The sequence below is a fragment of the Amia ocellicauda genome, chromosome 6 (assembly GCF_036373705.1).
Source record: "Amia ocellicauda isolate fAmiCal2 chromosome 6, fAmiCal2.hap1, whole genome shotgun sequence".
NCBI classification, from domain to species: domain Eukaryota; kingdom Metazoa; phylum Chordata; class Actinopteri; order Amiiformes; family Amiidae; genus Amia; species Amia ocellicauda.
In genome coordinates this window covers 16,622,719-16,648,735 of record NC_089855.1, presented here as the reverse complement: position 1 = coordinate 16,648,735, position 26,017 = coordinate 16,622,719, and the positions used below count along the sequence as shown (strand labels likewise).

General features: G+C 36.6%; 1 protein-coding gene across 11 annotated transcripts in view; it reads right to left on the bottom strand.

The window, feature by feature from the left end:
- Window positions 1–26,017, bottom strand: part of dmd (dystrophin) — a 631,463-nt gene that overhangs the window by 425,379 nt on the left and 180,067 nt on the right. For all 11 annotated transcript variants that reach the window (XM_066706366.1, XM_066706368.1, XM_066706373.1 and 8 more), the window contains exons 6-7: window positions 25,046–25,218; window positions 21,730–21,848 (exon numbers count right to left, since the gene is read on the bottom strand). In XM_066706366.1, the coding sequence (XP_066562463.1) occupies window positions 21,730–21,848; window positions 25,046–25,218 (292 nt within the window). The remainder of the gene's footprint in view (window positions 1–21,729; window positions 21,849–25,045; window positions 25,219–26,017) is intronic.

The following is a 26,017-nucleotide window of genomic DNA, read 5'->3' as shown; positions in this document are numbered from 1 at the left end:
TCAGTTCACAGTTAACACAAATTACCACATGTGGTCAGAATTTCATCATTTCAGATTTCTGGTTACATTCCCCTTTGTGGTCAACAGGAGAAGGAAACAACCACATTTTAAACCTAGAGAATATTCAAAACTCATGGTGCTTGTTCTGTGAAATAACATCGATCCTTAATAGCCTCACAGAGATTCACAGTTGCAGCCTAAATCTAATGTAGTCTAAATCTGAAGAGCTTTCACCAGGGAAGGTAAATTCTCTCTCTGGTTTGACTGAACCTCGTTTCACTTCGCCTGTTCTGGGTGGGCATTGCATTAGCTTCCAGAAACCACACAGAGATCAACATTTTGATGTAATATAAAAATCACCATTCAGAAACCTTTATGCGAATCTAGGGTGAATGTAATGGATACCACCTGACCAGATTAACACACTCGCTTCAAATTAGAGTTAAATAATTTAATTTGGGTGATGAGACACGCATGCAGGAATTCAAGAGAGGCGTGTTTGTATGTAAATGAAGTAACCTAGATATCTAGACGGACTCCATATCCTGATGGAATTCAAAGCAAAAATCGGAGGATCCTTGTTAGAATGACCTCAAATAAACAAATTCACCTTCTTGAGGTACGGAAATAGGAGACTATATTGGAAAATCACCCAATTTCTGCTTGAATGTCTCTTTAGAAGGTCTCTTCAGAATAGAGCCCATTATGTTTTCAATGAGACACAAGCTGAGCTGTGTTACTAAACAGGTACACTGATTAGCTATTTGGCAACATTCATTGTGCACACAATCAGCCTTTGTTTTCCACAGTTCACCTCCTTCTCCTTCTGTGTTTTGTGTTTTCCAAGTTTAGACTTTATATCTAACACAAACACCCAATTTGTTCATTACTGCTTTTCTACATTTAATTTCAAAGCAAAATGCACACCAAAAATATTTAACATATTAATTCTGTTTCAAATAGAAAATGAAACAGCAGATTATGGTACATTAATTATCCCTCCTATACCACCTATTGAGGAATTTGCATCTGTATTTATTTGAGTGTCATTTATGTGTGAGAACAAATAAGCAATTTTTTAGGTAGTACAAAGGAGATTTCAATACAATGCACAATAATTTACTCCTAAGCCTTACAGCCAACCAACCATCAGAGGGCTTATGTAGAACAACCTGCATTTCTCTGCACTGTGATTTAAAGCATATATTAAAACACCCTGAACTTCCAATATTCAAGATGTTACTAGAAGATGCTGCTGAATACACTGAACAACTGAACTGTTAACTTTTGTGGAAAATGTATTCACCTCAAGTAATTTGCTACTTTTCTTCCATGTTTACCTTTTCAAGCATTTTAGTCATCGTGAGCCCTTTCTACAAATGTCACACTATATGATTCCTGTTCATACTCATTTTACACATAGTTTAACAGCTGGCTCTGCCCCATTGTGTGCGCCTGAAAAGAGTATTGAAGAGTGAAGTCTGTATAATCATCAAACACAAATTTTAATTTAATAGCGACTTATCCGAGCAGTAGACAACAAAAATGGAACGTGTATCAGAGCATGCTACATTATGCTGTTAAAAAATTCAAACTCAAGGCAAAGGGGAATTGATATAGCTCCCTTCTGGAGGGCTCGGTTCAAGTACAGCCCATCCCACCCAAAACTGAAATGAGTTTGGTGGTCTCAATTGAGTCTTCAACAGCTGAAGTTTTTACACATCACTAAACATTCAGTCCACCAGAGAACATTTGGAGGTATTCTTGAGACAAGATGGTAAGGGTGAACATGCAGTCTAATGTGTTTACTACTAATGGCACCAAGGGAACCTAACTCTTTAACCTTTGTTTCCTTGGACACCTGTGTTAAGTCTCTTTCATAGACCTTAAAAACTCAATTTGGTGACACAGCACAGCTATGTTGATACAGACATGTCTGGAATGGAACAGGGCAGTGGTTTCAAACCCTTTTGCAATATAATTATCTGGCCAGGGTGACAGAATGCAGTACATCAAAGAAAAGCTAACGCATTGACCCGGTGAAATGATTTTACAGATTCATTTAGAATTCATTTTAAATTAGTCTTTTTGTTTTGTTTTAATGTATTTTTTATTTGCAGGCTCAAGATGAAATAGGTCTTTTAATTAAGGTCTGTTGCCGGATCGATTATATCGCTCATTCCTGGGATGAAAATTAAACTGAGGATATAATAGCATTGCAGCCTGCTCAGCTGTTATGTTATCTGAAAAATCTTCAGGGATTTTTTTTATAAATTTCATGATAGAGCAAACTCTCCGTTAAGACTCCACATTTCAAGATTCTCAAAATTAATTTGATGTCATGGGATGCTGTTATCGAGTTTGTTTAAAATTCCTATGTGCGTTCTACGCTGTTTCTGTCAACCAAGCCATTTTATATGGAGTTACTTAAAACTCAAGGATAAAAGCCACACAGTCTTAGATAATGATTTGCAGCCTGAAGCAAAAGTGAATTCAACTTCTGAAATATGCATGATATGATTACATATTTTTAACAAAGCCAGATTTCATCATGAATTATACAGAAATGGGTGTTAGATAATTGTGCGTTTAAGGCTTATAATTCCTTAACAAGAGATATTCATTGTACATCATGCCATTTTAAATGAATTCAATCATATTGTTTATTGAAATATAGTTATGTTTAATGGTATTCTGATTAATAACAAGTACATATATTTGTAATGTGATCACAGTATTTATTTATTTATTAAGTATTTATTTAAACACTGCTGAGCTCCAGGTATGTGTAAGGTAGTGGGTTCAGTAGGAAGATGTTTTCAATATGAGTATACATATATATATATATATATATATATATATACACTCACCTAAAGGATTATTAGGAACACCTGTTGAATTTCTCATTAATGCAATTATCTAACCAACCAATCACATGGCAGTTGCTTCAATGCATTTAGGGGTGTGGTCCTGGTCAAGACAATCTCCTGAACTCCAAACTGAATGTCTGAATGGGAAAGAAAGGTGATTTAAACAATTTTGAGCGTGGCATGGTTGTTAGTGCCAGACGGGCCGGTCTGAGTATTTCACAATCTGCTCAGTTACTGGGATTTTCACGCACAACCAGTTCTAGGGTTTACAAAGAATGGTGTGAAAAGGGAAAAACATCCAGTATGCGGCAGTCCTGTGGGCGAAAATGCCTTGTTGATGCTAGAGGTCAGAGGAGAATGGGCCGACTGATTCAAGCTGATAGAAGAGCAACTTTGACTGAAATAACCACTCATTACAACCGAGGTATGCAGCAAAGCATTTGTGAAGCAACAACACGTACAACCTTGAGGCGGATGGGCTACAACAGCAGAAGACCCCACCGGGTACCACTCATCTCCACTACAAATAGGAAAAAGAGGCTACAATTTGCACAAGCTCTCCAAAATTGGACAGTTGAAGACTGAAAAATGTTGCCTGGTCTGATGAGTCTCGATTTCTGTTGAGACATTCAGATGGTAGAGTCAGAATTTGGCGTAAACAGAATGAGAACATGGATCCATCATGCCTTGTTACCACTGTGCAGGCTGGTGGTGGTGGTGTAATGGTGTGGGGGATGTTTTCTTGGCACACTTTAGGCCCCTTAGTGCCAATTGGGCATCGTTTAAATGCCACGGCCTACCTGAGCATTGTTTCTGACCATGTCCATCCCTTTATGACCACCATGTACCCATCCTCTGATGGCTACTTCCAGCAGGATAATGCACCATGTCACAAAGGTCGAATCATTTCAAATTGGTTTCTTGAACATGACAATGAGTTCACTGTACTAAACTGGCCCCCACAGTCACCAGATCTCAACCCAATAGAGCATATTTGGGATGTGGTGGAACGGGAGCTTCGTGCCCTGGATGTGCATCCCACAAATCTCCATCAACTGCAAGATGCTATCCTATCAATATGGGCCAACATTTCTAAAGAATGCTTTCAGCACCTTGTTGAATCAATGCCACGTAGAATTAAGGCAGTTCTGAAGGCGAAAGGGGGTCAAACACAGTATTAGTATGGTGTTCCTAATAATCCTTTAGGTGAGTGTATATATATATATATATATATATATATATATATATATATATATATATATATATATATATATATATATATATAGAGAGAGAGAGAGAGAGAGAGAGAGTGAGAGAGAGAGAGAGAGAGATGTATTGCCATGTTCACAAGTAAAGAGATATGCATTTCCAATTAGTAAAGAAGTTAAGCTGATATCAGAAAAATGTACAGTACTTTGCATTATAGAGAGCAAGAAGAGACAATATCAATTACAAAATCAAGGAGAACTCTCAAGTAAATAATCTAGTCAGACTATAGACAGAACCCTGTGGCCTAGATGTTTCTGGTTCAATTACAGGGTTTTTAGTTACTACTTGTCCAAAGTTTCTCCCAGGGTATATTTATTGGCCTGGCAATTTTCAGTCTCCTGTCAAGCTCTTCCCACCATAACATTTCAGATTTAACTTAACTTTGCAGATTTTGCATACTTAAATCTAATCCCCTCACAATCTTCCCTGCTCAAAACAAAATAGATACTGTTCATTTAACCTGTCTGTGTGAAAGATTCCTTTGAGACCAAGCATTATTCTGGTGGTTCCTCTTTGAACTCTTTCCAGGAAAGAAAGAAAGAAAGGATTGTTTCGTAAGTAGTGACACAATCTGAACACACCATTGGAAAACAGCTCTTACTGCTGGGTTGTATACTTTTAACATTACTTCCTTTGATGTAAATCCTACACTCCTCATTATACGTAAGCATTTGAGTAGCCTTTCCCCCCCACATCACTTCTTCACACAGCCTAATTAGTATGTACATTCCAACTACGTCTATACATTTGCTTTGCATTTCTCTACATTTTAATTGCCAGGTTTCAGAAAAGTATATTTCTATGTCCTTTGCTATCCCTACATTATTCGCTGCCTCACCTATTTTTAAATCGTGTTAATTTAAAAATTGACTAAAACTATCAAGTGCTAAGATTAAGAGTCAAGATTATTGCTATGAAGCAGGAACAGAGGGCCCTGAAACAGATCCCTGTGGTACTCATTACAGCTGTTCTTATCAATACTCTTTATTTTCTATATGGTAACACATTCTCAATCTGACTGAATACCTTAACTTCTGAGGAACCTACAGTTCTCAACTTTTACTAGAAACTGTACTACTTGGTTTGCCCCTCTTTTAGGGGGTGCATGTTGCAGTGTCAGTTTCCAGTTGGTGTTTATTGTGTGGTGTGTACTTCACTATGTTAAACAGTAACTGTTCTTACACTGTTCTTATATGAGATGGCTCACTGTGCATCATTGTATTGCATCTCCTTCCTTAGAGCCAGGCAACCACGCAATCCTACTAGGGATTATAGTTTCATGAGAGTAACTAAAGTAAAGTGGCAGTAAAACATAGTCACTGTTATATTTTCTTTTGAACTGAATGGAAAACATTCTCATTAGTAAATAGTTTTTGTATACTTATCCTTTGTTACTAGGTTTCAAGAAGATTTCAAGGTGAGCCCAGTGTTGTAGACTGGCCTAAACTGTATCTCACAGCAGGATGAGAAAGACAAAAATGTTTGACTTTAACACCAACAAAGAAAAGCAAACATATACAACAGCAACAACAACAACAACAACAACAACAACAACATTCAGTCATAAGACTTGAAATAACACTTAATCTTTTAAAATGGAAAAGGGGCATATTTTAAACCACAAAAGGAGTTGCATTCTAGTGGAACCATCCAGTTTACCTTAATAACCCTCATCACTAAAACGGCAGCAGGCATCACGGTACACTTTGGTACTGATTGCACATTTAATTTCCTTGATGCGAATTCAAACATCACTACTTTTTATGTGTAGTTAGCCTCTTAAACTAGATATGTTTCCATAGGGGAATGTTCCTTTTTACCTTGAGGTACATTAATTGCTCCACTGGAGCAAAGTAATTAATTTTCCTTCATTGCTCCAGAACAATAACGGCTAATCTAGGAGAAATGATGCAAATGGTTAAATGAGTACTTGAACCTCCTTCTTGCTGTCGTTCAAATTCCTGGTACATATGCTCACCTAAAATGTCTTTAAATGACTTGTAATTATTCACAGAGGGTAAGAAACCCTCTGTTTCATTTGACCCCAGGAGATTTTTATTTAGCCCCTGTCAACAATGTCAATTACATGGCAGCATCATGCTCATATATTCCAATTTAGTAACAAGCTATTAAAATCAAATTCTGACAGAGAAGAAAAGTAGATGCTGGCAAAGTGCCATAATAATAGTTTAATTCTCACTTTTTGCAAAGGGTGCTAGCATTTCTCATCATAAGGCATCTGTTCAGGAATTAAACCGTTTCTTTCTGCAGCTAAGCCTTGCTAACATTAATAGTCTGATTTCAGATAGTTGAAAGCCAGTGCTACTGAAAGACAAGTATATGCGTTTGTTGTGAATCCAGAGCTGGCATGAATCAGCATGTCCTTAAATCCTATTAAATGCTAAACCCAGGTCTATATTTAAATCTGCCAGGGATGTTCTACCCTGCACATCGGGAGCTCTTGGAGTTCATAAGGATATATGTGCTGAATGCCTGCGCAAACATGATTATCACATTACTCTGCAAAAAAATGGAATTCCTTATCACAAGAAGAATGGTTTCATTCGGGAACTAAGCAGCTTGCTAGAACATCTCATTAAGAGACTTCATAACAAATGGCAATGAGCTAAATGTAGTCAATTTTATTTGACAGAACCTCACTCTACTGAACAGCCCTCACTTTATTATCTGCTACCCCTTTGACACAGCCAGCCTATTAAATTAGTGATTATAGTACTTATAGTAAAAAAAAAATCCTGTAAAGGGTTTGAATTGAACAACCTCCTGTATGTATATTTTCATTCACTCCTCACTGTGATTTCTGTGATTTAATCAAAAGCGACTCTAATCCATTATTTCCTCCTTCTCAAGCAGATCCTAACCATGTGCTTCTCTGCCCTTTAATATTTATTTCGAGTCTGCTATTTCCCCTAGCTTGATTAACATATGTATTTTTTTTACAGTATTGTTACTTCCACATAAGTATTAAATGTGTCCTTTACCCTTTTGAAAATATACAGCTGTCAAATTATTATGAATGTTGATGCAGAAGGCTCACTTTCACTGTAAACAAGGTGAGCTGCTGAGACGCCTGGTCTAAGAGGATGGGCAACACAGCTTCTGGGAGTTCAATGATCTAGGAAATCAAAAAGCACCAGCGGCTCTGTTAACAGTCATCATTACTGGCTTTCTTCAGATTTGTGTGTAAAGTAATGCTGGAGAATTGCAGACATGCTCTCCCTCCATCCAGCACAGCATTCACAGATTTCCATTTTACCTACATCAAGGGCGGTCATAGAAATAAGCAATGGAGCACAGCTGTTAGCCACTGAGCATACATTCTGTATTATAATAACTCTGTGTAACCTCAAGCAGCTAAAATATGAAAGAGAAGCATTATATCATTAAGGCAATACATTCACTCAGAGTTGTTGATTGCAGAGATCTCATGTGACTCAAGTGCAGCACCTGGAGCACATTTAGACTCAAACAAATCCAATATCAAAATATGCCTTAAAACACTTTGTATCATTGCACCCAAAAAGCTGCTATGTTTGATTGTGTGGGTGTATTTATAAATAAATAAAAAACCCTCTTTGAACATGCACCCTTTGAGACAGGAGACACTCTGAGACAGGAGACCCTCTAATCCCTGTAAGGTTTCAGCAAAGGTCAGGACTGAGATGCACAGATAGAGCTGGGAGTGACAGCTCTGCAGTACCTCTGCTCTGCGCATAGACACAAGCTCTCTGTTCTTTGTGGTCACCAAATAGAACAGCATGACAAAACTGGTACATTTCATACCGTCACAGCTTTTTCTGGTGGGGGGGGATGAAAAGCTCATCATGCCTACCATTGTGTGAATCCAGTCTTAACTATGCACTGCAAACCAGGGTGAGGGTTAGTATTCAGTATAGACATGTATCAGACACATGGTCAGGTTACCCAGGATTCCATGATGTTTCTGTCAGCTATTGCAACTGTCTGGTCATACATCAGTGTTTCCACATCAAACACGTTATGTCCTTTTGGATGTTTGTAAGAAATGATATGCCAGAGCCCATGTGTGATCATTCCATTGTGCGTTGAGGACATCTGTACAGACAGATACATGTCCAAGACGTTTCTCTTTGAGTCCCCTTAACCTATTACAAATGATATTAAACTGTGAAGATCAAACAATTGTACACTAGAAATTAAAAAAATACTTCATTGCTGTTGGTTTTGTTTTCTATTGTCTGAGAACAAACACTGCACAATGTAGCAGCATGGTATCTGGGATACTTGTACATCAGTGGCAGCACTTTTCCACTTGCTGTATTGTGCTAAGTGGTCTAAATGCATTTCCTTTCATGACAGTATCTCTGCTTTTTCTCCCTCTCCATTTACCCCTAAGCATTGTAATAAACTATGTGAAGCATTTACATACGAAGCCACTCAATGTTGTCAGACATACATATTTTTTGGTATTTCATGATAGAGGAAGAAATATTATGAATAATTAAATTTTCATTGCTGAGGCTGTGATACAAACAATTTGCATGTCACTTTCGGGACCAGATGAATGTTTCACTCCCCGCCCCAACCCTCAGAAAGAAATATTTCATATTATAGCTATTTGTCTGCTTCAGTGATACAGATGTGTGGATGAATTCTGACACTTGTCAGCTTATGATAAATTACCATGAGACTAATACTTGTCAGGCTAGTGATTATTGATTACATCGTAACACTGTTGGGGAAAGAAAGGTGAGCAACACTCTACCAAACAAAGATAGGAAAACGAAGGAACAGTGACTTCGGCTCACGGATCAATAGTTCAGATTCTTTATTATCACATTTATCACAGACATATTAAAATGAAAAAGGAACTATCCAGTTACGGGTCTGGAGGAATATTCTTTGGCAATTTACCATGGTAGGTAGGACATCTTTCTGCTCAGAGCAGAAAAAAAGGATTTAGAGTATGCAATCCTGCAATCCTCTCAGTTGAGTTCATAGTAACGTATCAGGATTCCCGGAAATAAATCACTTACATTTACCACAAACATGACATTTGTAAAATCATTAAAATACCAAACATTAGCCAAACTCAAATACAAAACTCACCTTTTTTAATGTTAAGTTATGATCAGTCAAAAATCTAAGCTCCTTAACTACAGACTAACTTCCGCTCCCCTTAATAAAGTGTTAAAGTAAGAAAATGTTAAAAAGGAACAAGAATATCATGATAATGTGCCCAAAATATTCTGGAAGTGAAGTTCTGAAGGAAATTCTAAAATAAAGCAAAAGAGCATCAGTCAGGAGCAAAGACCTTATTGAAATACACCACCCCCTCGTTATATCGCAGATGTTGGGGTTGAATAAAATGAAAATATGATATATTGGGGGTGCGATAAAGACATTAAGTGTTTTTGTTTTGTTTTTGTTTTTTACATTTTATTGCAGTTTTCAGTAATTATAAACAGGGCAACAATATATCTAGCAACACAGAAAGAAATAGGAAGCTAATACAGTTCATAGTGTAACTGTAATACTGTACTGTGCAATTGTAAATGATGAACTATGGCTTTACAGATGAATACATGCAATCACTATATATACGGTAGAGTAGTGGGGCAAACAGTAAAAGTAATACATTGCACAGGCCTCGTACTACAGGTAACAATAGCCTATGTACTGTATAGCATTACAACAAAAAATAGGTTAAAAAAATTATGAGGTTAATTATATTCAGAGGCAGGCACATCTTGACTATAAAAAAAGGGAGCCAACCCCACAACTGCGATATATTAGAATCAGCATAATAACGAGGGGTGATATAACAAGGGAGTCATGTATTCATCATTATAAAACTACAGAACTATAGAATGTTAATTAAAATGGATACTGCAGAGATGACGATAAGAAGCTAATATTATTTGTATTAGCATTGAATGGGGTTTACATCAGACCTTTAAAATCTTGTAATACTAAGAATTACTATTGTGTTAAAGAGCATCCTACCATACCTTTGCGGTATGTAACTTTCCAAACTATTTAGCCTTAAGCTGGGCCAAAGATAGGAAAGCACATATTATATGAGTTCTCATTTGCTTCCAATATGCTGCTGCTAAGCAACCCAGGCAACATGCAGTTTGTCATTTGGAACTGCTAATTCTGTGATATTCAATTTCCTGTCTGAAATAACTAAGGGACGCATGGCAGTAGAGCTGAGGGCAACTGCAATTAGTATTACTCCCAATGACAAGTAATTAATCTCAATTACAATTACCAAGCTTTACTTTCCCTTGCATCTTGGGCGATAGTTAACAATAACCCAGAATTGCAAACACTGTGGTTTTATGTGGCTTTTATGATGTGTATTGAACCTTAAAACTAAAATGCATTGAGGTGATTCTTAAGTGTGTTTGTTTTTAGGCGAGGTTGAGACTTTGAAGAGTATACATCAGTTCCAGACCAAGACCGGAAACATGACATATTCAAATGACAATGTTGTCTTTGGGCAGTTAACACAGAAATTAAAATTACCAAACTGAAAACTGAATTGGAGAAGGGCAACATGGAAAAGGTCTTCATAGTGTACTGCACTGGACACTTAAATTACTCAAAGATGCAGCAAACTACTCCCAGAATGCTTTGATCTGCAGTACAAAGTCTTGAATATATGCAAAAAGATATATATATATATATATATATATATATATATATATATATATATATATATATATATATATAAATCAATATACAAATTGAAGTTCCATTTTGAGTCTTAACTCTTTTAGAATGGACAATCTATAATAAAAATATACTACAGAAATGGAGGACAATGCAATAAAACTGTAATATATGCCTTTGCAAACATGTATTAACTACAGCCAAACATTTTATTATATACAGCTCTGGAAAAAAATAAGAGACCACTCCAAGTTCAGCATTCAATGTTAAGTGGTCTCTTAATTTTTTCCAGAGCTGTATATACAAAACAAATTGCTAGTTGGACTGACAGATGTTTCCTGTTTTGGGAGTCTGTGTCTTCCGCTGTCATGAATGTGAGCTGCGAACGTAAATTGGGGTTTTCAGGAGCTATCTCATATGAAAAAAATTGTTGTAAATGCGGTGGGTCATAAGTAGCTGCAACTGACAATTCAACTTGCTTTAAAGGTTCTTCAAGAAAATCTCTATACATTTTTGTTGCGTTAAAACTCTTAAATTCTGAAAAAACAAAAACAAAAAAACAATAGCATTAAGCCATGTTGTCTGTGCTTTATTATTTTACAATGTTTAACAAAGAGTGCCATTATCAGCCTTCTGGTGTTTCCAATCTGTAATAATTCTAAAAACAATCTCCCTCAATTGAATGACTCAATTTAGCATTATTGAGTGCTACATTTTCTTTTTTCCGGTCCATCATGATTCTCTTAGCCTCACAATTTACAAGGTCAATTACATTTTTTGCATTTCTGGCTTATGAGTTTTCACAGGTCATTTTAATCAGCCATTTTCTAATTATCTATATGACATTCGGAATGAACTCAAATAAAAATAGTCGACCAAGAGTGCTGGAGGATTGACCCCTGTGATACAGGGCAGGGGTAAAGTAATCTAGAAACACAAAAAGAATGAATCAGCTGTTTCTTGGGCAATAGCAATGTAACTGTCAAACATTAAAAAAGACAAAAACAATTCTCAAATGTTTGTAGTAACAGCAACAGTATGATATAATGCATTGGACAAACCTAGGTATAATGTATCAATTCATGTTCACAATTGTGTTTTTTCAACTATCAAACTTCAATCCTGCAGAACTGCTGAACAATACTACATAGTCTATACCTTATTTGTTTGTAAATCCTACTTAAAAAATCTCTCTTCAGTTTAGAGATTCAGCTTTTCTAAAATCATAACGCATGACTTGGAAAAATGCATGATTTACGTATTTCAAAAATGAAAGGGATTGTGGTCTGTTTGTACCATAATGCTATTGTACATCATACAAAACAAGATCATTTATTTAAGGTAACTAAAAAATAATTTGAGCTCAATAAAGTAAGAGAAAAGGAGTTGTTGTGTTTTCCATGTGTGCTGCTGTTTTTCCTTTACCATCTGTTTTGTAGAAGTGACAAATTTAAGTGAGTATTCTGCAGATGTTTCCATAGCCATAATCTACCCTTCATAAGCAGCCCATCTGGGTATTTACCTAGTCCAGTTTCTAACATTAGTATTTGGTTGTTAGGATGGCCAATAAGACTGGCCTGTTCCATTGACTCCATCTCAATCAATGTGACACAAAGCACAGGCTGGTAGACTCACATGAAAGAACCCTGATGTTTTTGTCCACAGGAAAGCCATTTTTTCCCCAGGACCTGTTATACAGAACACAGTCAATGTTTACCATTGCCTTGAGCAAAACAGCTTTTGTAATATGTACCACACAGGAACACATTTCTAAAAATACAATTCCATAGCTTCGAAACCGAGTCTGTAGCAGATGCATATGTTTTTTGTTTGAACATACAGCATTCAAATCAATCTGCATTAGCTAAAGGTTGAAGTTCTACCTTAAAGACACCTCTTTGCTTCATATTAGAGAAGAAGTAAAAACAATTACACATTAGAAAAAAACTGATTAAATTCCCTTTAGCATATCCTTTATGAAAATGTAATGGTAGGATTGAGGATACAGACATTTTATTGGCTGAGGTGCCTTCTGTAGATCGCTTGCAGGCATTGGCATATGATAGCCTTCATGAATCTGAATATTTGACAGGCCGTTATAGATTGGCAGAGTCTATCAGTGTTACTGATTGAATCGAATAAGGGCACTGTCTTGGGTTAAACACCAGATTCAGTTGTTACTCCCAGGCAGAAATGGAAATGTACAATTAAAAAACAAAGAAGGGAAAGACAAAGGAACAATTTGTCAAGCACTGCACTTAACACTTGGTACTTGAAAATGGAGAGTAATTCAGAGAAAAGCATTTCAAATGTTTAAATTAAACAGCCTTAGCCATAATCTAAAGCAGCAAGTGGAGGGGTCCATATTTAACTTAAACAGAACATCACATCCTTCTGATAACTTCATACTTTTTTCTCCTCTTTGTTTGTTTATATACTGAACACAAATATAAATGCAACATCTAAAGTGTTGGTCCCATGTTTCATGAGCTGAAATGAAAGATCCCAGGAATGTACCATTTACCGTAGCACAAAAAGCTTCTTTGTCTCAAATTGTGTGCAGAAATTAGTTTAGATCCCTGTTGTTTATATCCCACCCTATAATAGCAATCCTAACTAAGGAATCACATTCAAAATCACACATCAAATTGATGATAGGGCTCCACATGTTATCAAACATTAAAAAGGTGGTGATGTGGAGCCATTGAAAATGGCACTCCTGTTAATCATTATATTTAGCTCTTTAGCCTCAAGGATTTTCTAGCAGTGCCCAAGACCTTTCCATACAGCAGAAGGTTCGGTCCATATTTTTGTTTGATGGGCCAGTCGTTTCCCATGTGGGCCGGTCGCCCCATATAGACACCCAGACCAATCACCAACACAAACCCCCCCCCACCTCACTTCGTTGCCACCCAGAACCACACTTTGGCAACCCCCCCCCCCCGCCCCCGTCAACCTCACTTCACCTGCCATCACCCCCAAGTAAAAGTCCAGGACCGTTTATTGGTCCCAGTCCATCCCTGACCTACAGTAAATGGAAGCTTTGGATTGGCGTCTCTCCGTGGCTCCTCCAGAGTGGTTTTGTGGAGGAACACTGTCCTTTGCATTGTCATTCTTCTCAATTCAGGTACTGCTCAGGCAGACCACCAGTCCTGCTCAAAAGTCGAGAGAAGTGCCGCTATCTTGGTGAAAATACAATTATTTTCACTTCCACACTCGAATGTAAGCAAGGTGAATGGCTGATGTAAACTGGTTGCCATTGACCATTTGCACAGAAGCTCAATTTCGGGGTAAAAAATCCTAATGAAATCCAGACCCCTTCTTATGTATACTTGACCCTTAGTTATTTGTATGCAGTTGGTGCAGTGGCAGTGTATTTACAACCATTTCCACATCTAGTCATTTACATAAGTATAATTATGGTTTTGAAAAGCAAAAGAAAACATGTGACCTGCTTCAATTTGTTTCAGATGAATATTAATCAGAATCTGTCACCTGTTAGAACTCCCTGTTTCACAGATTTAAGGGGAAACATGTTGCTCTTTCCTGCAAATGCATTATGTATTATGTGTGCATGTTAATGTATTTTTAGATTTGCAGAGACCTGTAATTGGTAACAGCATAAAAGTTAATGAGTATTTCACACAATGCATTCAATTTTTCAAAAAATAATACCAACAATTATAATAGGTCAAAAGTACTGTACTTAATATACTTTGGAGTTGCTATTGCTTGCTTTCTGTAGCATGTGACTTGCATAACAGCTCAGTGGTTTAAGCCAAATAGTGGTTTTCACATATAAATATTTATGCTAGCTATTTTTGCCACCTTGCCGACCTGTTTGAAAATTAATTAAGTGGAAACTGCTGTATAGGCAGTAATTTAACCAGTCCCTAAGTTACAATTACATTTTGATATGCCTTTCATAATATCTGAAAAAACAAAAGGGAACTATTTATCATAATGTGTTGTTTTTGTCCACAGCAGAAAACAGTATACAGTCTATTAGCAGTTTTATTTTGCAGAAGATAATCCAAACCATAACAACAGAAGTTGTTTGCAACAAATTGGTGGTAAATCTTCAACATCTTTTTTATAATGTATTAAGCACAAGGAGATGTTCCAAGACAAGTATTCCCTAATGACATTACAACCAAAATACCTTCCTTCACAAGACTGGGTAAATGCCTTTAATCTGGCAACTCACCTAAAAAGCATAAACCATGCACTAGTTTTCAGTGCTCAGAGCCCAGTAGCTCCTGCCTTGTGATTATTTAATGAAGGATAATCAGTAAAACAAATGTTTAATCAGGGGATAGGAGCACTGTGATAAGTTACTAGAAGAGGAAATTCTTATCTTTGAGAGATGACTCTATTGCATCGTCTTGCCTTTGAAGACCAATAGAGATTCAAGCCTGTAAATCTATCGCTGAGATCAAATCATTTAGTGGTTTCTGTAGTCTATTCCAAGATCTGCCATTATCAGGACAGAATTTGAGTATTGCAAGCTGTAAAAAAATAAAAATAAATAAAAAACATGATACTGAAGAATTACTTTGGCTTGGGGACGAAAGCAGGATCAAGGTAAATCTCATCTTTTGATGGCACAAGTTGTAACTCCTATGATATCTACAATATCTTGTCCCACATTTGCTTGTGTATGTGTGGTTTGTGACCTTCCCGGAGGACTTTGCAGGTGCCGTGTATCACTGAACAAGGTCCCAGGTCTGTATTTTAACTGACAGTTTATGTTGACATAAAGCACACTGCCTGGGAACATCACGAGCTCGTGAAACAAATGCCTCTCACTCAAATGGTTTCTCTCATCCTCTTTTGGGACTGCATAGTGGAATGATGTTGAATGCCCAATACTGAACATTTGTTCCATTTTTGATAAGGTTTCACAAACTTGACAAGATTCTCAAGCCATTAGAGCATTTTTCCATCTAACATACAACCCCTAAGAGGGTCCAGCCTACAGAACTGCCCCTTCCTACCCCTGACAGGCTGATTTCAGATGCATCTTTGAGAAAACTAATTACGTAATTGTCAGCTTACACGGCAGGTGCAGATGGTAATTACCAGCAATTAAGACTAGCTGTGTAAAACCTGGCTTTCTAAGAGTTGGGGAGGAATCCATCCAGAGACCAGAAGAGAAGATAGAGAGGGAATGGACTACAATGTTCTACAGATTTCAAAATATGTAAAAAAAAAAAAACATTAAGATGGGATTTCTTTGTCTGAAAGACTATTTGATTAAAGAATCTTAAGTATTTTAACCAAAGCTCAGAATTTTATATTTTTGACAAAGAATGTTCCCTGCAGGAGGCGGGAAATTGCTGGCTTTCATTTTATAGAAACGCTTCAAATCTCAGGGTGGGGGTGGTGAGCATTCCTACAGTATGAGTCAACTCTAATGCATAATGGACAATAATATTTCCAGAAAGGCAATCAAACGTGACATTAACAAGCTTTTATTACTGATAGTAAATTAGACACGTAATGGGCTTTATCATGCTGGTCCGATATGTTATGTAAGACAGGGAGGAGTCACTCCACAAATATCTAGATTGTTAAAAGGTAATGAAACTTGATTAAATTAGTTTTGTTTTCTTCAGCCATTCCATATTCAAAGTCAAAGTCCAGGAATAAAATGTGCTCCAACACTATAAACCCAGTGTGTTCAAAGCAATTCACAGAGGCTTGGAGGTATTAACCAACCCCTCTGGGATCAGAACTAAAAGTAACTCCTCAGCCTGGTGGTCGTACTTCAACATAGCAATTTATATGTAGAAGCTACCACAAGAGGTTTCAAAGGAGCTCAATATACAAAATAATCTACTATATCGTGTGCTGTAATATGCTGCTGTCAAGCTAATATGGTTAATACTCCATGAGAAATGCACATTAATTAATGAAGTTTGGCGTCTACTGTTGGTAAGAGACGGATTAGCACACTACATGATGACTTTGTCTTTGGACAGGTGTCTCCTGTGCTTTCACCCAGGTGACCCTGATCCATCTGCCTGCTATCAAGCATCCCACAGGCCACAGAAACACAAAGTCAGGGAAATCAGTCTCCAGTGTGTGTGTGTGTGTGTGTGTCACTTAAAATGCATGCATTTGTAATATTGCTTGCATTTAATTACCACTATGGTTGTGTTGATTTAATCCATTCAAAACATCTGCTGTGATCTATTCACTCTGATATTGTTTTCCATTACTGTGTTAGAAGACAATAAATTAGGTATTTTAAACTAATGCCTTAGGGTCCCTGCCAATGTATAATAATAATAATAATAATAATAATAATAATAATAATAATAATAATAATAATAATAATATATATACTGTAAATCAGAATATTTCCAGGAAACAAGTACATTTAGTATTAAATAATTCTACATAGACTGTTAAAAAGCATAAGAGATTTTGTCCTTGAGTGAGCATTCAGCAGGGCTATTTATCTACGGTAAAACATGAAAAAGAGTGTTTGTGAATCATTTTGGAGTTGATTTCTCATCCTACTCCCGGTGGTAGCTATAAGGTAGGAACTGTAATTATGTATATAATTTTCTGCTCCAACAGATGTGTGCGCAAGAGATAAACATCTATATACAAATAATGTCTGAATACAAACAGATTGGCGATGGTGCTTTATGTTTGGTATTTATATTTGTTTTGTTTTCATGTTTCTTCTTTTTCTTCCAGACTGAAGTATTTCTTTCCCCCTCATTTTAACCTCCTTTTCTGTCTGAAACTGATAGTGTTTATTAAAACAGTGCTGATGTTTTGCAGTTTGCTTGTTTTTATTTGGTTTTGTTTGCTCTATTCCCTCACTGGCAGTGGAGATTTGCACTTCCAAGGTACCATCATCAATTGTAATGACAGGCATGAGATTGGCAACTCCCTGCAGTTTACTTCTCTCTCAACTTCTAAATGGCACAGTAAACATGGTAAGCAATTGAGACAACACAGCTCTTTGACGTGGTTAGATATTGTCACAGTCAGCCAATACATCATGTTCCACCTCTTAAATGTTATACATCATTACCTCTCCAGGTAGACATAGCATGAACATGGACATTAGCTGCTTTAGGCATCTTTTGGAAGCTGTGTAGAAATATTAATTAACATTCTTATTATAATTACCAGAGCAGAAAAAAAAAAAAAAAACAGCACACTACAAGGAGAAATGCTGTGATCTATCATTAAATCTTTGGTACATATTAAATATAAATAAAAAAATAAAAATAAAAATTCAATTCAGACTTCAATGGCTCATTCAGGACAGACCCACAGGATTTATGTTTCATGTTATAAACAAAATAAACAAACAAAAAAACAATACCCTATGGCGAAATTGGCTCAACCACATAGTTGATCAGAAAGCTTAAAGAATAACAGGACATGGATAGACCTGTGTATCCTCTTAGGTGCAAAGTATGGTAATATGCCTGACTACTCTAATACTTGTGGAAGTAAAGTTAGAAATTCCCCTCACAAATGGTTTACATGTATACTTAAGAAAGATAAGGTCAAGTCAACAGCAAGGCCAGAAGGTAGTTTGACCCCTGTTTGTTATTTTCGATGAGCATCTTGGAGAAGATGACAAACAGTATGATTTGAGTGTCTGCTCCTTAATCCTTGTATGGACCCATGGACTCTGTCCTCTAATAATATATTCTGCTTAGCAAGCTTTTAGACTTATTAATTGTAACCAGATATTTGTTTTCTGTGTATAAAAAGCTCTGACTTTTAACATGATATCAGAGCAGATTTGGGATCTTCTTGATTCACTGCTGTTCTCCAAGTCACGTGTAATAAAGGCATTGCAACGAACGTTCCAACCTGATTGAAGACTGATTATTCTTCCACATGCTGTAAGGTATCCAACAGTGAAAGGAGAACGTATAATGGTCTTCTAAGACAGCGTGAGATGAGAGATCCAACAACATCACCTCAAGGGTCAATACTCCATCTGGGAAACTCTCACTGCATAGTTTAACTTTTTTATATAAGACATTCTTTACAATAAAACACATTGAACCACTATATGAGGTAGGCATTTATGTTACAGCAGCCCAGATACTAGTTCCACAGGTTGTAATAAAAGGTTGACATTAAGGGGTAGTTTGCAGGGTTCTGGATATACAGGAATGCACTTCCCCACATGTTGCTGTAGCTGTTTAAGAAACACACCTGTTATTTTTCTTTCCACTGTTCACTACCTGAGAATGTACTTTTTAAGTTAATAGTGGAGGCCTTGCTGAACCCTTTAATACAGCTCCTTCACTTTGCTTTTAAAGCACGGGGGTGCACGTCTTATATATCCTTTGACACCTTCCAAAACTAATATATAAAACAAAAGACAAAATTAAAATACCATATACTTGAAAGAACTCAAGACAATTCATATTGTACTTTTATATCAACAAATCTAGGTGACAACAACTTTATAACATATTTAAAGAAATGTATCAGATAAATGCATCTGGAAAAAATAGATACAACTTATTTTAAAGCATCTGTTAAGACTATTAATACAGATTAATACTCTAACAGGCACTGGTTTCTTCGCCATGCTATTGACTGGCATATTGTAGATATTTCAAACCTCTCTACTGTTCAATTAATTACAAATAACTATGTTCTCCCAAATTCACATCTGTAATGTATGCTATTGAAATCTTATATAAATTATCTACACATGTATGTAACAGTCCAAGAGTGTCCATGAACTACATTGTGCTTGGCTCATCTATGAGTCTACTGTCCAGGATCAATTTGGCATCCACACTGCTCCAAGACTGAGTGAACTGCCACTGTGGGGACCATTTTAAAAGTCTTAGTCCATTAGAATAGAACCTGGTGACACAGATACATCTTTGCCAGAGAGATGATGCTCAATCTTAGGGTTATCAACTGAAAATGCTGTGGACCCGATCTACAAATCGTCATCTGAATGCCTGATATAGATCTGAATGTCACAATATCATGAGCACCTACAGGCCACACTCCAATCCCACAATTTGGATTTCAATAAGTAGTAGAAGAACAGTGGTGAACAGTGATGGTTGGCAAGCTACACAAATAAAGTCAAGGAGCTATTTGGATGAATTCCCTATTGTTCCCTCTGAATTACAGAGGCATAATAAAGTTCTCAGAGAAGTTTCCAGAAGAGAGGATGTACAGAATTCCTACTGTGACCTCTGATGATGAATAGTTCTTTCAGCTGTGAGTGGGAAGGAACTGACCTTCTTAGAGACTGACCTCAGCAGCACATTTTTGTATTTAAGATTCACAGATGCCTACCACTGAAGCATGCATCAATGTGCACATAAAACCATCAAGATAATAACAATAATAATAATGTAATATTGAATTACAAACAAAGGAATTCATTAGCCAGCACTTTTCTGAAAATTATAATGATGAAAAGAGGGCTGTCAATGAATCAGAGGTATTGAGATCTATTTGTTGAGTATGATATTTATGAATATGCATTAATCATACACAATGAAATAGAATTAACGGTTTCTGAACCTGTAATTCTGAGAGAGGCGAAAATTACAGTGACTTGCATTGGACAGGATCTTGGATCCTTAATAGACACCAAACAAGCACGATGGGTCGAATGGCCTCCTCTCATTTGTAAACTTTCTTATGCTCTTCTTATATGTTCTTATGGTTACCCTGTGGCTCCCCTCTCTTGTGTTTCAGGAACCTACATAACAGATATATGTAATATAATGAAATCAAACAGAGATTTTAATGTTCTGGAAGATGTGCATTTGTATAATACTATAAATTAAGCAATTGTATATGTCAGTTTAATATGAGCTGTCAGAAAAGGACAACAAATTAAAAATGAAAGAAATCCAGATGGTGCATCAAGTCAACATCTACTGCTATGAATTTTTTTGTGGCAAAGTATTTCATTTTGGATTTAATCACGGGTTGTGGTAGAATGTATTAGTTTTCATCTATTAATTTACATTTTCAGATATATAACAGACCTGTGTAATTGTGAAATGACTAAAACTCGGACTAGAAATAGTTCTACAATGTGTCTAACTGGAATCAATCTGTCTTGAAAAAGGCCATGTGTATCCGTTTATACTGCCTCATTACCTTCAGCGAATGCCGTATCACAGATATATAGCAATTGGGCTGTGAGCGCTGCAAATTAGAAATAATCATACACTGTAAAGCTCATGATGTCTTGTTCAAACAGTAATCAGAACAAAAAACAAAACAACAAAAAAAGCTGTGACTGCTAGAAAATTGCTTTTGAAATAGGTGCAGTGGTTTTAATAATGCTTTTAAAATATGTTTAGGTCTGTGGATACTACAAAATTATTATTATTCCCAGGAACACAAAGTTAATACAAAACATGCAAAGTGACATTTTGGTTGATACATCATCTTCAGTAACACAAACATTTTAGAAAAGATTCAAGTAAATACTTACAACTTGGGGAATATATTCATAATCTATGTACGTGACACATTGTTTAATGAAAATAATAACCACGAACAGTAGCTGTTTAAGCAATTAAAACCAGCTATAGCACACAAGGGGCATAGCCTCGATTTGCATATTATGTGAAGACATATACAGGTCACCTTCACCAGACCCAAAGTTAACACTGAAGGTACACAGCAGCACACACAGAGGTGGATTATGACAAAGGAGAAAGCTTACTCGTTTAATTGAAAACTGGCTCACATTTGGAGAAACACAGGGCAGAACAATATTCATTCCTCTACATTGAAATGTTCCCTCCCTCTTGTTCACATAAAGTTCTGTGGAGCAGCCCCAGCCCCACTTTGTCCTCACAGCCACAACTTGACATTCCTGGATGAGAATCAAAGGAGAGAGCAAACCCAGCGCAGCTTGGCCTCTTACCTTCAGGATCCAGGAGTCTCTCAATGCCCAGGTGTTGCTTGGCTGTGCTGAAGGCATGGTCCAGCTTCTCGATGGCAGAGTGTTGCTTCAGCACACTGCTCCATTCAAAGAGGTCAGGCCTGCAAGAGAAGGCCTGATTATTAATTTAATCTACGGTCTCCACGGATTGCAATCATTTCTTTCTAAATTACCATCCTAAAAATAGCAGTCTGGAGTGTGCAACTTTATAGATCCAAAGGAAGAATAAATTCTGTGTGCTACAAGGCTACATTTTGTTCCACAGAGGGTTTTAACGACTGTGTTAAGGTATCAGTGGGTTTTAGGTTTTCTAAAATATCATGCTTTCTTTTTCTTCTTATGATTCAATTTTTAACATTTTATGAAGGAATGTTTTATCAGTCATTCAGGAAACCTGCTTCAGGATTTTGATGAGAGTGATTGTAGTATTCCCTATCTACAGCTGTCATTGACAAGAAGGCTCACAGTTCTCGGCGTGTATGACACAACACTTAATTTTGTGGTCCATTTTTGTAGGATTTGAAATAATACGTCTATTATTAGATTTCTCACCACAAGTTGTATCATTAGTAACATTAGAAAGACAAATAAAGAACTTCAGCTCTAAGAAACTCCAAAAAAAGATTTTACAGAATATCAGATTTTTATATAGTCAGACATTCATGGTAGATGGATATTGTAGCAAATAACCGTTAATTTTCTGGAAATTCAAGAAATGCACTGCATGAGATTACAGACTACAGTATAGACAAATATATCTATACACTTTTATCCAGAATTAGATTTTTAACAATTGTTTGATGAAGACACAAGTTCCAAGTTATTAACAGCAATTGTATACATTTTGTCAGTCAGTCTATGTGATTGGTTGCTGGTTGTATTTGGCTTTCAGCCAGGGGACCTGAGCTAGTCCATAGTATCACTAGCAATATGATTATAATGAAGGAACAGCAAATACTGAAAAACAGATTAATTGTCAAATAATACTATTTTCTGTATTTTGTCATATTTGCTTTTCAAAATAGAAAACTTATTTTACACTTTGCATTCATGTTTCATAATCATGTCAATTACGTATGAGCTATGAAACTTCCAGATCACCAGACTGCAATTGGATTAAGTCATTTAAACAACCATAAACAGGAAAGGGAAGGCATTATTGCTGGAAAACATTATTTTAATTGGACAGATTCCAAAAATAACACACGCCTTTCAATTAATTTATGGTAATTAGATTCTTTGTTGCATTTTTCAAGTCAGGCTATAGCAGGGGTACGTTTTGCCTGAGAGGAGGTGCCCACTGTAGACTGATTATGAAAATGTTTCTTCCTGGTATACAGTGAACACTGACAGTTGTGTCTCTGCCTGCCTGCCAACAGCTTGAAAGGCAGTGCACTGAACTATTTAATTGATCTCAAGTTACTGTCAGAAGTCTCACAGTTCAGATGCACTTTGAAAGATATTATTAGCTACAGCACATCACCCATATACTTATATAGTGTAGTCTGGGATCTGTGTCTTTCTTTCAGTGATGGGGAAAGTTCTATATATATATACATACATGCATACATATATACCTACTTACATACACACAGGCTTTAGAAAATATTCACCCCCCTTACACTTTTTCACAACCTGAAAATGTTGCTGTTTTTATCCCATTGATTTACACAACCTACTATGCACTTTCAATGGGGGGGAAGCTGAGAAGTGTTCATTAGAGAAGGACCTTCAGATTTCACACAATAAGTTGAATGGAGTCTATCTGTGTGCAATAAAATGGTCAAGTCGATCATTAAGAAGTGGAAGGTATACAGCACCACCCAGAATCTGTTTAGAGCCGGCTGTCCTCCCAAACTGAACAGCCGGGTAAGAAGGGCATTTGTCAGAGAAGCCACCAAGAGGCCATGGCTGAGATGGGAGAAACTGTTCATGTTTCAGCAATAGTATTCCACAAATCTGGCCTGAATGAAACTTATAAAATCCCTCTTGGAATTTTCAAAAAGATGGCTAATTGATGTTGTTTCACAATAAAATTGATCTTGACTCTTCAAAGTGTTGAGTATGTTGTGTAAATCAAAGGGAAGAAATCCCATTTAAATGTATCAAAAATTCAGGTTGTAACAACAAAATGTGAAAAAGTCCAAGGGGGGTTAATACTTCCTATAGCCACTGTACACACACACACACACACACACACACACACACACACACACACACACACACACACACACACACACACACACAACGACTGACGTCTAGTTTTAGGGGATGGCATAAACTCATATGTGACAGTATTTTAGTGCTGTGGTGAGTGGTCATACTTTTCTGTTGTCAGAGTTAATGTGATCTAACTGTTTGTCATCATAGTCCATCTCTTCAAATGCCAAGCAGTGGATGTCAAGCCAAGAACAAGTGTGTTCCCTTATGCCTACTTTGAGAAAGACTGGTTTAAAAAATCATCATTCACTTAATGTCTCCATCAGCTGCACTATGGTACTAGTTACTATGAGTTAAATGGTGTCCAAAGAGGCATCTTGACAGAACAAATGTAATGCTGTACTATTAGAATGCTTTTCTCATACATATTTTACTGGCTGAAACAGTAACTATGCTCCTAGTTTAATTATTCATGTGTGCGAGAACCATAAAGAAAACAAGTAAAAATAGGCCTAATTGGCTTCTTTGTCCTTAATTCAATTGGCTAGTATGCATGCTACCATTAACAGCAACTTTTAACGGTCTTGACTGAGCGTTCAGCCTACATCTCTATAGCTCCAGGAGGGTTGTAAAGGAACATGACGCCCTAATAAACAGGAAATGGGAGTATTATTACCGATATTGTGGGTTCCCTTGACAGCACAATGAATGGGGATATAATTTGTCTGAGGAATCACATTTGTCTTGTGAATAACATTGTATTGTGGAGAAAAAAAAAACACTGGCCTGTTTAATTTTAATTTAATGGAATGGTATATAAATTAGTGTCTTTATATCATTTTTGAGAAAGCAAACTGTTGAACACAGAGCAATAACATACCTTAATACCAGCATTATTAAGCACTGATGAAATTAAAGTATATATTACATCTGTTAATTATTTGAGTTTCAATCCCTAAGCTTTTCATAGACACACATTTCACAGAGAAAATATAGAAGACAGATCATTAAATCCTTGCATGGAAAACAGTTTAAATAAAGACAGATGAAGATAAGCCCCATGGATGATACTTATATTGTCTGTGAATGTATTTGTTGTTTTATTAGCTGAATTTAAAAAAGTTATTGTTGCTTTTACCTGTGGCTGTGGATAAGTGCATTAAAAGCAAGTCCATCAGACCAACTGTTGGTGAAGTTGACAACATTGACTGGTTGATAGTCTCGGGTTGATTGGCGAACCCAGCTCAGCAGTATCTTCTCACTGTTTGTCTGCTGCAGACCAGCCATGATGTTTTTCATTACATCCTTTACCTGGAACAGGGGAAAAAGTCACTTGTTGAGCTCAGTGTGAACCAGTATAATATTGGCAGTGACCACCTTTCAGAAGGTGCAAAGTACCATCTACAAGTCTTTTGTTAAACCTTATGTTAAAACCAACTAATTCCTCGACTTTGTAGTTTTCTTCAAATATGACCATCCCTTTGGCTCACACAATCTTTTAATCAAGAAAATGCACCACTTTACAAATTTACACTTGCCTCGTTTTGTGTCATAAATTATCACTGTTGTAACAGTCGCTGTTTTTATACCTCTTTCGGTTCATTCCTAGTTACCCACAACTTTCTTGTGTTCTTCAAAATAGATAACAGATTTGGAGACCTAGTAATATAAATAAGCTGCATGTTTAATTCTATGCATTATGGTGCTTGGATTGAATATTTTAGAGCAAAGCAGAACTGACTTTAAGAAGCTGAGAATTGTATCTGCTATGGAAGACAGTATTAGGATTCCCGGAGAAGAACTTGGACAAAATGTAATAAACAGCTCTTTACAAATGGTATCCAAACACAGGCAAATTTCCTTTGTGTAATTTCACATATATTTGCCAGGAATATGTGTACCTCTGGTATGCTTATCAATTTGAGATCAAAGTGTATCTGGATCTGGTGAACAGGACCATATTGAAACCCCTGGTAATGCTTAAACATTTAAATCCAGGTGTAAATCCTGTCAAAACTAACAAAGTTGAGAAGGAAAGAAAATAATCATTTTTCTTTAGGGCTAAAAGACTAATAAATCCACTGTAACAGTCTGATACTGTGCCTTTGTT